The following is a 16,622-nucleotide window of genomic DNA, read 5'->3' as shown; positions in this document are numbered from 1 at the left end:
TGGGGTTAGTTGAAATATGTCATATTGCTCTAAATTAAACTTTTTACTAAACTATTAAAATTTCAAAAGTTTATATGATCAAGTAAACTAAAAAAGACTTTAAAAATTAAAAAAAACAGAAATATTAGTTGTCACCTAAGGAAGATATTCGGTTTAAATGACCACTAGAGCCCTTCCAAATTGCATCCTCTTGATCTAGGCCTATCTTTTATTTTAAATAATCACCAAACTAAACTAATATTTCTAGAAAATATTCTACTTTATTTCTTTTCTCAATTTGTGTATATATCAAAGTGTGTCATTAACCCTGTGTAGTATTTATTTTTATATAGAGAGCTTCCCTGAAATTCTAAAACTGTGCTTATACAGCACTCAAATCGCATCTGTAGGCAAACACTTAATGAGCTGCACTGTAATTTGTCCATTAATATATCTGTTTCCCCAACTAAACTGTGAGCTCAAGGACAGGTACTATCTTAACCCTCCTTCAATCTTCAGCACAAAGCAGCAGCACAACATGTGGTCAATACAAATTTGCCTAATAAATTGGGGAACACAAAACAAAATCACAGAAAAAAAATGAATAAAAGTAAATCATAAGAGAAATGACTCGTTGTGATCATCAAATTCTTTATGATTTAAATATGAATGAAACACCCTATATAGCTTAGACTCCCAGGACTACAAAAAAAAAAAAAATCTATCATTTTGAATGAAATCTTGACAAGTGGGCTTCACATTCGAAAGACCAAGAAATCCCTCAAGTTTGGGCCAGTGTGCATTCACTCCTTGAAAATGAGAGCTCAGATTTATAAAGTCTACCACAAAACCCACTTTTCGTTTTGAGCGTTTCACAAATATTAGAGTATATCAAAGATTTTAAAACTAGTCCCTTGTGCTGGCAAATATAAAGCATATTGATATTCTACAGAAATCTTAAGTGTCAAGAGTTTCCAAGGGCCTCTTTGAATTGCTATACAACTTAACTATGCATCAAGAATCTACTTAATAGAATTGGAATCACAGAACCTAGTTAAAACAACTGGCTTCTTGACATTAAAAAAAAATGACAAATGGTAAATACAAAGGCAGACCAAGAGGCATAAAACAAATTATTAAACTATATTTAGTCACCACAATGACCTCACCAAGTCAATACATAGGAAAGGAAGTTAGAGAAAAGGCAATACACACTCAGATATAACAATTTTTTCTATATCTCTTTTAATAACCAATCAATTCTTGATAAAGCAGATTTTCATACCACCAAATCTTATGTTTATTCATTTATTTTTTCAATCACTGAATAGATTTTAATTGAGCATCTACAATGTGTTAGGCGCTATCTAGATACCAGAAATAAATCAATCCTTTTCCCTTTTTGTCCTGATGGAACTTACAGTTTAATGTGGGACATGGACAATAAAGAAATAAACCATCAAAAAAAAAAAAAAAGAAATAAACCATCAATGCAGGGACTTCAAGTAGTTCATCTCTAAAACCCATTTATATTAGGAAATATATTTTCTGAATTAGTCATCTATTTTTAATGTAGGTAAATACAATCAGAAAATTAGCAAAAACTCATAGAATTAGAAAAAATCATAATGGAATAAATTATTATTTTTTAGTATTTATTTATTTGTTTGGCTGCATTGGGTCTTAGTTGCGGCATGCAGGATCTTTAGTTGCGGAATCTTGAGTTGCGGCATGTGGGATCTGATTCCCTGACCAGGGATTGAACCCAGGACCCCTGCATTGGGAGCGTGGAGTGTTAGCCACTAGACCACCAGGGAAGTTCCATCATGGAATAAATTCTAACTTGAAAATAGGAAACAGGACCTATTTTCCCATATATAAATCTCTGCCATTGGTTGGACAGGCCTAATGAGTACTTGTCCCCCCATACAAAAATCACTAGAAACTGTGAAAACCCTATTTCCTGACACATCCCTTCTTTGATTAAAACTATAGCCCATGTTGAACATTTGAGACCAACTACATCCAAAATATTAAGCTCTTTATCAGTATTATCTATAAATGAGAACAAGACAGCTAGTGATTAATTAAAGCAAATGGAAACCGGCCAGGACTACATTCAAAATCATTTAGGAATCAGAAATTTTCACAATAGATCTGGGAATAAACCACACTTTGAAGGTGAAATTCTAACTTAATGTTGTGTGATTCCTCTGTAAGGAGCTTGGAAGTCGCCACTGGTCTTAACAAGAAAACTGCCGAGCAGACTGAAAAGCCAACTTTTTTTTGGATCTGTGAGAGAGGGGAGGACACAGGACAAACCACTGCCTGCAAGACTGAAAAGACAGACACATGGATACAAGGAATCTTGTCTTCCTGGAGCAGAGACTCAAGAGGGGAAATCACTTCTGCAACCAGTGCCGGGGGGTAGGGAGACTGAAACTGTCAATGATGAATTGCTGGAGGCTCAGTGTGGACAATTCAAAGAGTTAATAAAAACTCCAGAGGAACCCAGTCACAAGGGGACCCCACAATGTTGTGAGATTTACCCCCAAAAGCTTACACAGTAAATATCAGATAAAAACTACTTCTGCTTCCTGCAGGGGGTGGCAAAATGAACCATTTTGAAATAGCCTTCTTAACAAGGCCTGCCCTCATGGGAAACTAGTTAACCAGAGCATAACCTGATGGGGTATTATCAGAACCTAAATGACCTGGAAGGGAAATACCCAACTTGAGCCCACTCTGGTCATCCTGATCCAACTAAGAGGGGGGAGGAAAAAAACCTGAACTTTTGTGAAGCTCACGGTCCAGAGGCACAGACTCACTAAAGGACTGAGACCTGATCACAGGCCTCTAGAATACTTCCTCTCCCCGACACCTCACTACCACATTACTAAAGGCCTGTTTACTTTTATGAGTACATCATGTCCGGCTACCAATAAAAAAATTACAAGACATACTAAAAGGCAAAAAACACAATTTGAAGAGAGGGCAAGCATCAGAACCAGATGTGGTAGAGATGTTGGAATTATCAGACCAGGATTTTAAAACAACTCATTAATATGTTAAGGGCTCTAATAGATAAAGTAAACAGCATGCAATAACAGACAGGCACTGTCAGCAGAGACAGAAATCCTAATAATGACCAAAAAGAAATGCTAAGTTGATGTTGCCTTACCACACCAGCAAATGTAAAGATCCATCAGAAATCAAACAACTTTGAAATCACATTTCAGTGATTCTACATACCCCTTTCTTCCTTGTAAATTCTCTGAGATATTTTATCTATCAAATTTATTTTCTGGCTAAATATTTCAATAAAGTTATTCATTTCCATGAACTCCTCGGGGCGGCTTTTAACTCCTCTCATTGATAATGCAACCGCTCTGACCGTCTGCCCCATCCTGCTGAGTAATCCAGGCCCTTGCTTCTTGTGAGAAGAGAGTTCCTAGACAAAAAAATAAAATATGCGTGATGAAGCAGACAATGATATTCCAAGTCCCAACAACAAAAAAGAAATCTAATTAGAAGAATAAAATAAAGATAATAAAAATGTTTCATATACGTCTTTTTTTTTTTTTTTCACGTTAATTTGAAGCAGATGAGTTTAGGGTACAGTTCTTTCTCTAAATCTCAGTCTCCTTGATAACATTCCTTTTCAAAGAGCTCATGTAAAATATGTTTCCTCAGAGCATGGATCTTTCAAAGAACAAGGTTTAACAGAAGGAATCGCACTTAAGGAGATTACTGGAGAAGATAAGAAGGATGATATGAGATGAAATCCATATTTTATAACAGGAATTTAATAGAAAAATGATTGAGAAAAAGATTTCTTAGGGTCTAACTATAACTACTCCCTGGAAAAAAATTGGAAAACTTCATTAATTCTTTAGTTATAATAATAGCTAGCATTTATTAAGAGCTTAATGTTGCAGGCACTATACCTGCATTCTTATATACATAACTCACAATAACACTATGAAGTAGGTTCTATTATTATCCTCATTGTACAGAAGAAAATAGAAGCAAAGGAAGGTTTGCTCAAGTTCCAAGAGCAATGAATTACTCGATAAGGATTGGAGCCCTAGCAGTCTGACCCTAGGGGCTTCACTGCTAAGCACTAACCTGCTTTGTCTACTTAAAGTCACTAGAATAGTTGGTAAACAGATACTCCCTGACCATAGCTCTGCAACTAACTTAACTGGATAAACTGTGACACTATCTCCACTGGCTGACTGTCTTTGGAGAAAGATTTTTAATAAAATATATAACTAGCTGTTTCTAATTCTAGTTAACTTAGGAGGGTCAGCTACAGACTTGCAAAGTAGAAATGCTATAAAAGGATACACTACAGTATTCCTTCAGAAGTATGGCATACTAAAAAAGAACACCAAGAAGGAGGACAAGGGATTCTGAGGATGGTTGTAGCACTTACTGAAACACAGGTTTGAGATCAAATAAAAGATGAAGAGTAACATACACACACACAAAAAATCTATAATAATGCTGACTACCAAATCCACAGATAAAAATATTATGTATTATTTACCCAAATATTAAATAACATATTATCTTTCTCCAGATCTTCTTTCCTAAAGGTCTTACACAAAATAATATATAAACTTGTTTATTTCCATGTCAATATGATTTTGTGTGCAAATAATAACAGATGCTATTCTTGACCAGGCAACACGTCTATCGAGGAGTGCTACCACATCATTCGATAGAGTAAACATTATCAGAAACGGCACAAGTCACAACGGGCAAGCTGTTACTGCAACTGCTGACTGCAGATAATGTTTCTAACAGCTTCTAAGGGTCTGGAGTCAGGCCACAAATTCATCTCACATAAGTCACATAGGGCTTCCAGACAGCAAGTACCGTCAAGATTGAGATGAATCACTTTTTAGCTTCGATCACTTTGGCAACAACCGAGAGATAGAAAACTCAACACTGGTCAGTAAGTATTTAATACTGACCGTTGTTCTACCTGTCATCTTTCTTGGTGAGTTACATCTTCATAGAATAAAAGAAAAGGAATATATAAGGTTTCTGTATTAGAAATTAGACCCCCTTCAATTAGGTAATTGAAGGGAAAGTAAGGAAATTATATTATTTACCTATCTCTCCATCCATCTATTTAATAAAATCTTTTATCCTAACTTGAAAAGCCCTGACCAATTACTACTCAAAACAGTGTCAATTTTTAAATGTTTATATATTTTCAGTATTGGCAATATATGCAAGGAGTACCCAGGCATTAAAAAAAAAATTCAGCTACCAAGAGAAATATGAGGATGTATATGTGAGAAAGGTACAAGATTTTCATAATGTTTATACGTAGACCTGACACAGGGTTGTATCTAAAGGATCTCTCTCCAATGTTTAAAAACACATCTTAATTCGAGGCCACTCTTACCTGATTTATAAAGGTAAATAAGAGAAAGCATACAACCTACTACACGTATAGATACTAAAGGATTATATGAGTATAAATTAAAATCCTTTACCCAAGCTTGTGCAGTAAGAAAAACTTTAAAGTCTTCATTAAATGTTAGAGTTGGATGATCAGCAATTCGGTTCAAAAATTTATGCAATGCCTTCCTGCGTGTCTCAATGAAGTCATCGTTAAAGCGTTCCACCATTCCTTTCACTATAAACTTTTCTGGCAATGGCTAGGGCAAAAAAATTTAAAAAGGTATCTGAACATTATGTGGCACAGGATTATAAGGAATTCTACACTTTTTCTTTTTGGAAGATTATTTGAACGTGTGATCATTTCTTATAAAAATAATTTTTCAAAATTCACAACGCTAGAGCCAAACACTAAAATCTTAACACATTACAATACTTTAAAAAAACAAATCTGTACATAGATTGAAAAGTTTAAAAACAAATGTTCCTAAGATAAATGAATTATACTGAATTAAAAGGTCTGAAATTGGGTGTTAGGCATTCTAACGATTCACAAGACAAAATGGCAGTTATTCTGTGAAAAAAAAAATGTAAACTTACTGGAATAATCAGAGTGGGGTGTGCTTCTTCAAGTCTTTCTTTCAACCAAAGGAAATCTTGATAACGTCTCCTAACTTCAAATTCACTGGAGTCAAATTCCCCACGAGACGTCTGAAGAAAGTAGGAGAAAATAACAGCACATGCAATATAAGACAGAAGACATTTGCCTAATGTTATTTTAGACATTCTGAAATAAATGGGTCTCTAAGAAAAACTAACAAATTCTAATTATTCAGTGTTTGTCAGCCTGTCTTTTTTTTTTTTTTTTGCAGACATCAATTCATGTAGCAGATGAAACAAAGCAAACTTTCCAGTATTCCCAGAAAGAAAGCAAACATCATGCTCAAATTTAAAATCCAAACTGAAAAAAATCTGTCTTAGAGCAACCATCTGTCTTCCACAAGATTTTAACTACTATTATCTTTGGCATGACTTTCTTGCTAACAAGAAAGTGTGTTCTGAATTTAGGTTTCAAATATATTTCATTTTTCAAGATGATCAGAATTCAGAATTTGAGGAAAGTCCTATTTTTGCAACTTGGAAAATAACCTGAACATAACTGAGAAAAAAATGTTTTCCTGGAATTTGCTCAAATGAATTGCTTTGATAAAATTTGCTTTTAGTATTTGAAAATTCTAACATTATACAGAGTGATTTTACTGCTTTTTAAAAATGTCATTAATGGAAATTTAACGTGAAAAGAAAATCTTCCTATCATTTCTCAAGGAATTCTGAGCTATATGCCTAAACTCCTAAAAACTAAGCAAATACATTAAAATATCTGTTCTTAACAAACTAAAAATCTATTCCAACACACATGACAAGAAGAACATGGGTAAAATACCAACCTCACTTCTATTACCTGAATTCCAAGCCAGATACAAAAATAGCTTAGATAATGCGCCCTCACCTATCATAAGAAAAAAAGTCATTTATATAATTTTTTAAAAAATTATACACAGTAATATTAAGTTTGAGATTTTCCTGGAGAAGTAAACATGGAATAAATAACACATTACATATTTCACATTCACCAGAAATATCAATCACCCACACAGACGAACACAATTGTAAAATTAAGCAGTTCAAGTCAAAATAAGATGCAATCTTAATTGTTATAAAATAAGGCTCACAAAAGCTATACTTGACAAAGTTTATTCTTTTAAAATGAATGTTTAGAATATCATAAAATATATCTTAGCAAAACATTCCCTTTTTAGCGGGAAAAAGTGGAGGTAAATGAGATGCGGAAGTCTAAGGAACTACATGTTCAAAAAACACTACAAAATCTAACTATTATGCCAAATGGTACAAGTTGTGGAAATGGTAAAAATAGGCAAACTAAATCTAGTAGAAACACAGTTTAACAAATATATATACAAGTTGGTATGTGTATATATATATGCAAATACATAAACATGCATACATACATATGCACACAAAACATGTTTAGAGTCACTCATTAAACAACACTTACTGATACCTCCTCATACCTGGCACATACGTATAGGTTCACTACCCATTTCCAAGAAAATAAAATGGCATAACTAACAATAAAAACACTCAAACACTGGGAAGTTAAAGTAAGATAGAGCTTTACATGTCTTCAAGAATTCCCAAAACTTCAAGTAAACACAAAAGAAACTTGTATAAATTCCAGGAACAGAAAGATATAAAATCAAGTCAAATAATTGGTTGATTCTGTCCTCATCACCCTGCCACTGACTTAAAAGAGGAGTTCCCTAACATACTACAATAACAGAAGAAAACAGAGGATAAGTACAAATCTTAAGGACAGTGCATTCTTTCTTCCTACTCTAAGACTTCATTGGGCTTCTAAAGAGTTATAAGTTATATATTATTTCTGCTCCAAAATAACTTTTTAGAACACAAGTTCTTTCTAAGTTGGAAATTTATCATCAAACGCTGTTATTCCTACTGTTTGGAAGTTTTATCTCTATCTTCTAATCTAGAATACAGTTTCCCATGGAAAGTAAATTGTAAATGGTGTTTCATGTCTGACCATAAGAGCTTGCATACTTGAAGTTTAGGACTAATGGACTCATGTGATCTATACCTCAAAATGCATTTATTTAACAAATACTGACCTTTGGTCAAGGGCAAACAGTTACTCTAAATTGGAGGATTTAGAAAATTGTTTTTGAGGGAAAATGAATCTCAGAATCAAGAATACACTTTAACCCACAATTACATACTGGCAGGCATTGATGAGTTTGTCTTCATGATGAGGATGTGAGAGGACAGACCCTTATTAAACCTCTGAGTTCTTACTCCTACATGTCCTAGGTCAAGGCAAATCTCTAATCTCTGAAACAGAAAGTACTTCTTTAGAGCACTCACCTCAGATATTCTAACCTGGAGAATAAAGGATCATTTCCCATAAGGGGAACAGATGCCAGGAATGTGGGCTTCCTGATATAATTATTTACAATCGGGTCACCCTTAAGTATTTCTAAGTAGGAGATTGCCAGTGTACATGTAGGTATATGAGCATGTGCATTTATCCTTCTTTTTTATGAATATGTATCTTTATTTTTTATTTTATTATTACTTTTAACATCTTTATTGGAGTATAATTGCTTTACAATGGTGTGTTAGTTTCTACTTTATAACAAAGTGTATCAGTTATAAATATACATATATCCCCATACCTCTTCCCTCTTGCATCTCCCTCCCTCCCACCCTCCCTATCCCACCCCTCTAGGTGGTCACAAAGCACTGAGCTGATCTCCCTGTGCTATGTGGCTGCTTCCCACTAGCTATCTATTTTACATTTGGTAGTGTATATATGTCCACGCCACTCTCTCACTTTGTGGCAGCTTACCCTTCCCCCTCCCCATATCCTCAAGTTCACTCTCTAGTAGGTCTGCATCTTTATTCCAGTCTTGCCCCTAGGTTCTTCATGACCATTGTTTTTTGTTTGTTTTTTAGATTCCATAGATATGTGTTAGCATATGCTATTTGTTTTTCTCTTTCTGACGTATTTCACTCTGTATGACAGACTCTATGTCCATCCACCTCACTACAAATAACTCAAATTCGTTCCTTTTATGGCTGAGTAATATTCCATTGTATATATGTGCCACATCTTCTTTATCCATTCATCTGTCAATGGATGCTTCCATGTCCTGGCTATTGTAAATAGAGCTGCAATGAACATTGTGGTACACGACTCTCTTTGAATTATGGTTTTCTCAGGGTATATGCCCAATAGTGGGATTTCTGGGTCATACAGTAATTCTATTTTTAGTTTTCTAAGGAACCTCCATACTGTTCTCCACAGTGCCTGTATCAATTTACATTCCCACCAACAGTTCAAGAGGGTTTCCTTTTCTCCACACCCTCTCCAGCATTTATTGTTTGTAGATTTTTTGATGATGGCCATTCTGACCGGTGGGAGATGATATCTCATTGTAGTTTTGATTTGCATTTCTATACTGATTAATGATGTTGAGCATTCTTTCACGTGTTTGTTGGCAATCTGGATACGTTCTTTGGAGAAATATCTATTTAGGTCTTCTGCCCATTTTTGGATTGGGTTGTTTGTTTTTTTGACATTGAGCTGCATGAGCTGCTTGTAAATTTTGGAAATTGATCCTTTGTCAGTCGCTTCATTTGCAAATATTTTCTCCCATTCTGAGGGTTGTCTTTTCATCTTATTTATGGTTTCCTTTGCTGTGCAAAAGCTTTTAAGTTTCATTAGGTCCCATTTATTTATTTTTGTTTTTATTTCCATTTCTCTAGGAGGTGGGTCAAAAAGGATCTTGCTGTGATTTATGTCATAGAGTGTTCTGCCTATGTTTTCCTCTACGAGTTTTATAGTGTCTAGCCTTACATTTAGGTCTTTAATCCATTTTGAGTTTATTTTTGTGTATGGTGTTAGGGCGTGTTCTAATTTCATTCTTTTACATGTACCTGTCCAGTTTTCCCAGCAACACTTATTGAAGAGGCTGTCTTTTCTCCACTGCATATTCTTGCCTCCTTTATCAAAGATAAGGTGACCACATGTGTGTGGGTTTATCTCTGGGCTTCCTATCCTGTTCCACTGACCTATATTTCTGTTTTTGTGCCAGTACCACACTGTCTAGATTACTGTAGCTTTGTAGTATAGTCTGAAGTCAGAGAGCCTGATTCCTGCAGCTTCATTTTTCTTTCTCAAGATTGCTTTGGCTATTTGGGGTCTTTTGTGTTTCCATACAAATTGTGAAATTTTTTGTTCTAGTTCTGTGAAAAATGCCAGTGGTAGTTTGATAGGGATTGCATTGAATCTTTACATTGCTTTGGGTAGTAGAGTCATTTTCACAATGTTGATTCTTCCAATCCAAGAACATGGTATATCAAACAGATGGTATATCTCTCCATCTGTTTGTATCATCTTTAATTTCTTTCATCAGTGTCTTATACTTTTCTACATATAGGTCTTTTCTCTCCTAAGGTACGTTTCTTCCTAGGTATTTTATTCTTTTTGCTGCAGTGGTAAATGGGAGTGTTTTCTTTTTTTTTTTTTCTTCTTTTTGCGGTACGCAGGCCTCTCACTGTTGTGGCCTCTCCCATTGCGGAGCACAGGCTCAAGACCCACAAGCTCAGCGGCCATAGCTTACGGGCCTAGCCACTCCACGGCATGTGGGATCCTTCCGGACCGGGGCATACACCCGTGTCCCCTGCATCGGCAGGCGGACTCTCAACCACAGCGCCACCAGGGAAGCCCGGGAGTGTTTTCTTAATTTTACCCTCAGATTTTTCATCATTAGTGTATAGGAATGGAAGAGATTTCTGTGCGTTAATTTTGTATCCTGCTACTTTACCAAATTCATTGACTAGCTCTAGTAGTTTTCTGGCAGCATCTTTAGGAGTCTCTATGTGTACTATCATGTCATCTGAAAACAGAGACAGCTTTACTTCTTTTCCAATTTGGATTCCTTTTATTTCTTTTTCTTCTCTGATTGTTATGGCTAAGACTTCCAAAACTATTTTGAATAATAGTGGTGAGAGTGGGCAACCTTGTCTTGCTCCTGATCTTAGTGAAAATGGTTTCAGTTTTTCACCATTGAGAATGATGCTGGCCGTAGGTTTGTCATATATGGCCTTTATTATGGTGAGGTAAGTTCCCTCTATGACTACTTTCTGGAGGATTTTTATCATAAATGGGTATTGAATTTTGTCAAAAGCTTTCTCTGCATTTACTGAGATGATCATATGGTTTTTCTCCTTCAATTTGTTAATATGGTGTATCACATTGATTGATTTACGTATACTGAAGAATCCGTGCATTGCTGGGAGAAAACCCACTTCATCATGGTGTATGATCCTTTTAATGTGCTCTTGGATTCTGTTTGCCAGTATTCTGTTGAGGATTTTTGCATCTATGTTCATCAGTGATATTAGCCTACAGTTTTCTTTCTTTGTGACATCTTTGTCTGTTTTTGGTATCAGAGTGATGGTGGCCTCGTAGAATGAGTTTGGGAGTGTTCCTCCCTCTGCTATATTTTGGAAGAGTTTGAGAAGGATAGGTGTTAACTCTTCTCTAAATGTTTGATAGAATTCACCTGTGAAGCCATTTGGTCCTGGGCTTTTATTTGTTGGAAGATTTTAAATCACAGTTTCAACTTCAGTGCTTGTGATTGGTCTGTTCATATTTTCTATTTCTTCCTGGTTCAGTCTCAGAAGGTTGTGCGTTTCTAAGAAATTTCCATTTCTTCCAGGTTGTCCATTTTATTGGCATATAGTTGCTTGTAGTAATCTCTCATGATCCTTTGTATTTCTGCAGTGTCAGTTGTTACATCTCCATTTTCATTTCCAATTCTATTGATCTGAGTCTTCTCCCTTTTTTTCTTAATGAGTCTGGCTAATGATTTATCAATTTTGTTTATCTTCTCAAAGAACCAGCTTATAGTTTTATTGATCTTTGCTATCATTTCCTTCATTTCTTTTTCAATTATTTCTCATCTGATCTTTATGATTTCTTTCCTTCTGCTAACTTTAGGGATTTTTTGTTCTTCTTTCTCTAATTGCTTTAGGTGTAAGATTAGCTTCTTTATTTGAGACGTTTCTTGTTTCTTAAGGTAGGATTGTATTGCTATAAACTTCCCTCTTAGAGCTGCTTTTGCTGCATCCCATAGGTTTTGGGTTGTCGTGTTTTCATTGTCATTTGTTTCTAGGTATTTTTTGATTTCTTCAGTGATCTCATGGTTATTAAGTAGTGTACTGTTTAGCCTCAATGTGTTTGTATTTTTTTACAGATTTTTTCCTGTAACTGATATCTAGTCTGATAGTGTTGCAGTCGGAAAAGATACTTGATACAATTTAAATTTTCTTAAATTTACCAAGGCTTGATTTGTGACCCAAGATATGATCTATCCTGGAGAATGTTCCATGAGCACTTGAGAAGAAATATTCTGCTGTGTTTGGATAGAATGTCCTATAAATATCAATTAAGACCATCTTGTCTAATGTATCATTTAAAGCTTGTGTTTCCTCATTTATTTTCATTTTGGATGATCTGTCCATTGGTGAAACAGGGATGTTAACGTCTCCTACTATGATTGTGTTACTGTCAATTTCCCCTTTTATGGCTGTTAGTATTTTCCTTATGTATTGAGGTGCTCCTATGTTGGGTGCATAAATATTTACAATTGTTTTATCTTCTTCTTGGATTGATCGCTTGATCATTATGTAGTATGCTTCCTATCTATTGTAATAGTCTTTTTTTTAAAGTCTATATTGTCTGATATGAGAATTGCTACTCCAGCTTTCTTTTGATTTCCATTTACATGGAATATCTTTTTCCATCCCCTCACCCTCAGTCTGTATGTGTCCCTAGGTCTGAAGTGGGTCTCTTGTGGACAGCGTATATACGTGTCTTGTTTTTTTATCCATTCAGCCAGTCTATGTCTTTTGGTTGGAGCATTTAATCCATTTACATTTAAGGTGGTTATCGATATGTATGTTCCTATTACCATTTTCTTAATTGTTTTGGGTTTGTTATGGTAGGTCTTTTCCTTCTCTCGTGTTTCCTGCCTACAGAAGTTCCTTTAGCATTTGTTGTAAAGCTGGTTTGGTGGTGCTGAACCCTCTTAAGTTTTGCTTCTCTGTAAAGGTTTTAATTTCTCCATTAAATCTGAATGAGATCCTTGCTGGGTAGAGTAATCTTGGTTGTAGGTTTTTCCCCTTCATCACTTTAAATATGTCCTTCCACGCCCTTCTGGCTTGCAGAGTTTCTGCTGAAAGATCAGCTGTTAACCTTATGGGGATTCCCTTCTGAGTTATTTGTTGGTTTTCCCTTGCTGTATTTAATTTTTGATAGTTTGCTTAATATGTGTCTTGGCATGTTTCTCCTTGGATTTATCCTGTATGGGATTCTCTGTGCTTCCTGGACTTGATTAACTATTTCCTTTACCATATTAGGGAAGTTTTCAACTATAATCTCTTCAAATATTTTCTCAGTCCCTTTCTTTTTCTCTTTTTCTTCTGGGACCCCTATAATTCAAATGTTGGTGTGCTTAATGTTGTCCCAGAGGTCTCTGAGACTTTCCTCAATTCTTTTCATTCTTTTTTCTTTATTCTGCTCTGCAGTAGTTATTTCCACTATTTTATCTTCCAGGTCATTTATCTGTTCCTCTGCCTCAGTTATTCTGCTATTGATCCCTTCAGTGAACTTTTAATTTCATTTATTGTGTTGTTCATACTGTTTGTTTGTTCTTTAGTTCTTCTAGGTCTTTGTTAAACGTTTCTTGTATTTTCTCCATTCTATTTCCAAGATTTTGGTTCATCTTTATGATCATTATTTTGAATTCTTTTTCAGGTAGACTGCCTATTTCCTCTTCATTTGTTTGGTCTGGTGGGTTTTTGCCTTGCTCCTTCATCTGCTGTGTGTTTCTCTGTCTTCTCATTTTGCTTAACTTACTATGTTTGGGGTCTCCTTTTCACAGGCTGTAGGTTTGTAGTTCCTGTTGTTTTGGGGTTTTACCCCTAGTGGCTAAGGTTGGTTCAGTGGGTTGTGTAGGCTTCCTGGTCGAGGGGACTAGTGCCTGTGTTCTGGTGGATGAGGCTGGATCTTGTCGTTCTGGTGGACAGGTCCACGTCTGGTGGTGTGTTTTGGGCTGTCTGTGGCCTTAATATTTTAGGCAGCCTCTCTGCTAATGGGTGGGGTTGTGTTCCTGTCTTGCTAGTTGTTTGGCATAGGGTGTCCAGCACTGTAGCTTGCTGGTCGTTGAGTGGAGCTGGGTCTTGGTGTTGAGATGGAGATCTCTGGGAGATTTTCACCGTTTGATATTACGTGGAGCTGGGAGGTCTCTTGTGGACCAGTGTCCTGAACTTGTCTCTTCCACCTCAGAGGCAGAGCCCTGATGCCTGGCTGGAGCATCAAAAGCCTGTCATCCACATGGCTCAGAATAAAAGGGAGAAAAGAAAGAAAGAAAGAAAGAAGATAAAATGAAATAAAATAAAATAAGAAAGTTATTAAAATAAAAAATAATTAAAAATTTTTTTAAAGTAATAAAAAAAGAAGAAAGAGGAGAGGAACCAAAGCAAAAAACAAATCTACCAATGATAACAGGAGCTAAAAACGATACTAAAAAAACCAAACAAACAAAAAACGGACAGACAGAATCCTAGGACAAATGGTAAAAGCAAAGCTATACAGACAAAATCACATACAGAAACATACACATACACACTCACAAAAAGAGAAAAATGGAAAAAAAAAAATATATATATATCGTTGCTCCCAAAGTCCACGTCCTCAATTTGGGATAATTTGTTGTCTACTCAGGTATTCCACAGACGCAGGGTACATCCAGTTGATTGTGGAGATTTAGTCTGCTGCTCCTGAGGCTGCTGGGAGAGATTTCCCTTTCTCTTCTTTGTTCTCACAGCTCCTGGGGTTCAGTTTTGGATTTGGCCCCGTCTCTGCGTGTAGGTCACCTGAGGGTGTCTGTTCTTCGCTCAGACAGGACAGAGTTAAAGGAGCAGCTGATTCATGGACTCTGGCTCACTCAGGACAGGGGGAGGGAGGGGTACAGAGTGTGGGGTAAGCCTGTGGCGGCAGAGGCCAGTGTAACATTACAACAGCCTGAGGTGCCGTGTGTTCTCCCAGGGAAGTTGTCCCTGGGTCACGGGACCCTGCCAGTGGCGGGCTGCACAGGCTCCCGGGAGGGGAGGTGTGGATAGTGACCTGTGCTTTCACACAAGCTTCTTGGTGGCTGCAGCAGCAGACTTAGCATTCATGCCGGTCTCTGGGGTCCGCGTTGTTAGCTGTGGCTTGCGCCCATCTCTGGAGCTCGTTTAGGCAGTGCTCTTAATCCCCTCTCCTCATGCACCAGGAAACAAAGAGGCAAGAAAAAGTCTCCTGCCTCTTCGACAGCTCCAGACCTTTTCCCGGACTCCCTCCGGGCTAGCTGGGGTGCACTGGCCCCCTTCAGGCTGTGTTCACGCAGCCAACCCCAGTCCTCTCCCTGGGATCTGACCTTCGAAGCCCGAGCCTCAGCTCCCAGTGCCTGCCCACCCCGGCGGGTGAACAGACAAGCCTCTCGGGCTGGTGAGTGCTGGTCAGCACCGATCCTCTGTGTGGGAATCTCTCCGCTTTGCCCTCCGCACCCCTGTGGCTGCACTCTCCTCCGTGGCTCCAAAGCTTCCCCCCTCCGCCACCGGCAGTCTCCGCCCGCAAAGGGCCTCCCTAGTTTGGAAAGTGGAAACTTTTCCTCCTTCACAGCTCCCTCCCACTGGTGCAGGTCCCATCCCTATTCTTTTGTCTCTGTTTTTTCTTTTTAATTTTGCCCTACCCAGGTACGTGGGGAGTTTCTTGCCTTTTGGGAGTTCTGAGGTCTTCTGCCAGCATTCAGTAGGTGTTCTGTAGGAGTTGTTCCACATGTAGATGTATTTCTGGGGAGGAAGGTGATCTGCACGTCTTACTCCTCTGCCATCTGGAAGCTCCTCCTGCATTTATCCTCATAATCTTGGTGTCCATGAATGTAAAATTTTTTAATATTTATTTATTTATTTATTTATATTTGGCTGCATTGGGTCTTCGTTGCTGCGCGCGTGCTTTCTCTAGTTGCGGCGAGCGGGGTCTACTCTTTGCTGCGGTGTGCAGGCTTCTCATTGCAATGGCTTCTCTTGTGGAGCATGGCCTCTAGGCACACGGGCTTCAGTACTCGTGGCACACGGGTACTGTGTGCCAATGACTGTGTTGTATAACCTTTGGCAAGTTTTGAGTTTCAGTGGGCTCATTCACAAAATGAGGGTAAATCATAAGATCCAGATTGTTGTGAGCTTCAGATGAGTTAAAACATATAAAGTGGTTAGAACATTGCCTGGCACAAATTAGTCCCACAATAAAAGTTAGTTTAACACACTATAATGTTATCACTATCACTATTACTACTACTACTACAAGAGCAGTACATTTAAAATATGATGTAATATGGATAACTCATAAGAACTGTATGTCTATGATTAGAATGAAATCCATAGGGTGTTTTATAAAGTGTCTTTCTGAAAGAAACAAATGAGGGGAAAATAATTCAGTTTCACAAAATCTTTGCTAGAAAGGGTAATGAAAATGGATGATTATAACAGTAGTAACAGGAGAAATCTGGCTCTATTCT

At 37.1% G+C, this 16,622-nt stretch overlaps 1 protein-coding gene across 3 annotated transcripts in view; it reads right to left on the bottom strand.

Annotated features, from left to right (window-relative positions):
• Positions 1-16,622, bottom strand: part of SNX7 (sorting nexin 7) — a 97,237-nt gene that overhangs the window by 53,181 nt on the left and 27,434 nt on the right. For 2 of the 3 annotated variants that reach the window (XM_079923809.1, XM_079923810.1), the window contains exons 3-5: positions 5,998-6,108; positions 5,493-5,657; positions 3,232-3,430 (exon numbers count right to left, since the gene is read on the bottom strand). In XM_079923809.1, coding sequence (XP_079779935.1) covers positions 3,232-3,430; positions 5,493-5,657; positions 5,998-6,108 — 475 coding nt within the window. Of the gene's footprint in view, positions 1-3,231; positions 3,431-5,492; positions 5,658-5,997; positions 6,109-6,859; positions 6,908-16,622 lie in introns of all 3 variants that reach the window. The other variant, XM_079923808.1, reaches the window with a different exon arrangement.

The sequence above is a fragment of the Stenella coeruleoalba genome, assembly GCF_951394435.1.
Source record: "Stenella coeruleoalba genome assembly, chromosome: 1".
Lineage (NCBI taxonomy): Eukaryota > Metazoa > Chordata > Mammalia > Artiodactyla > Delphinidae > Stenella > Stenella coeruleoalba.
Note: the sequence above shows the minus strand (reverse complement) of the source record. Positions and strands in the feature narration are given on the sequence as shown.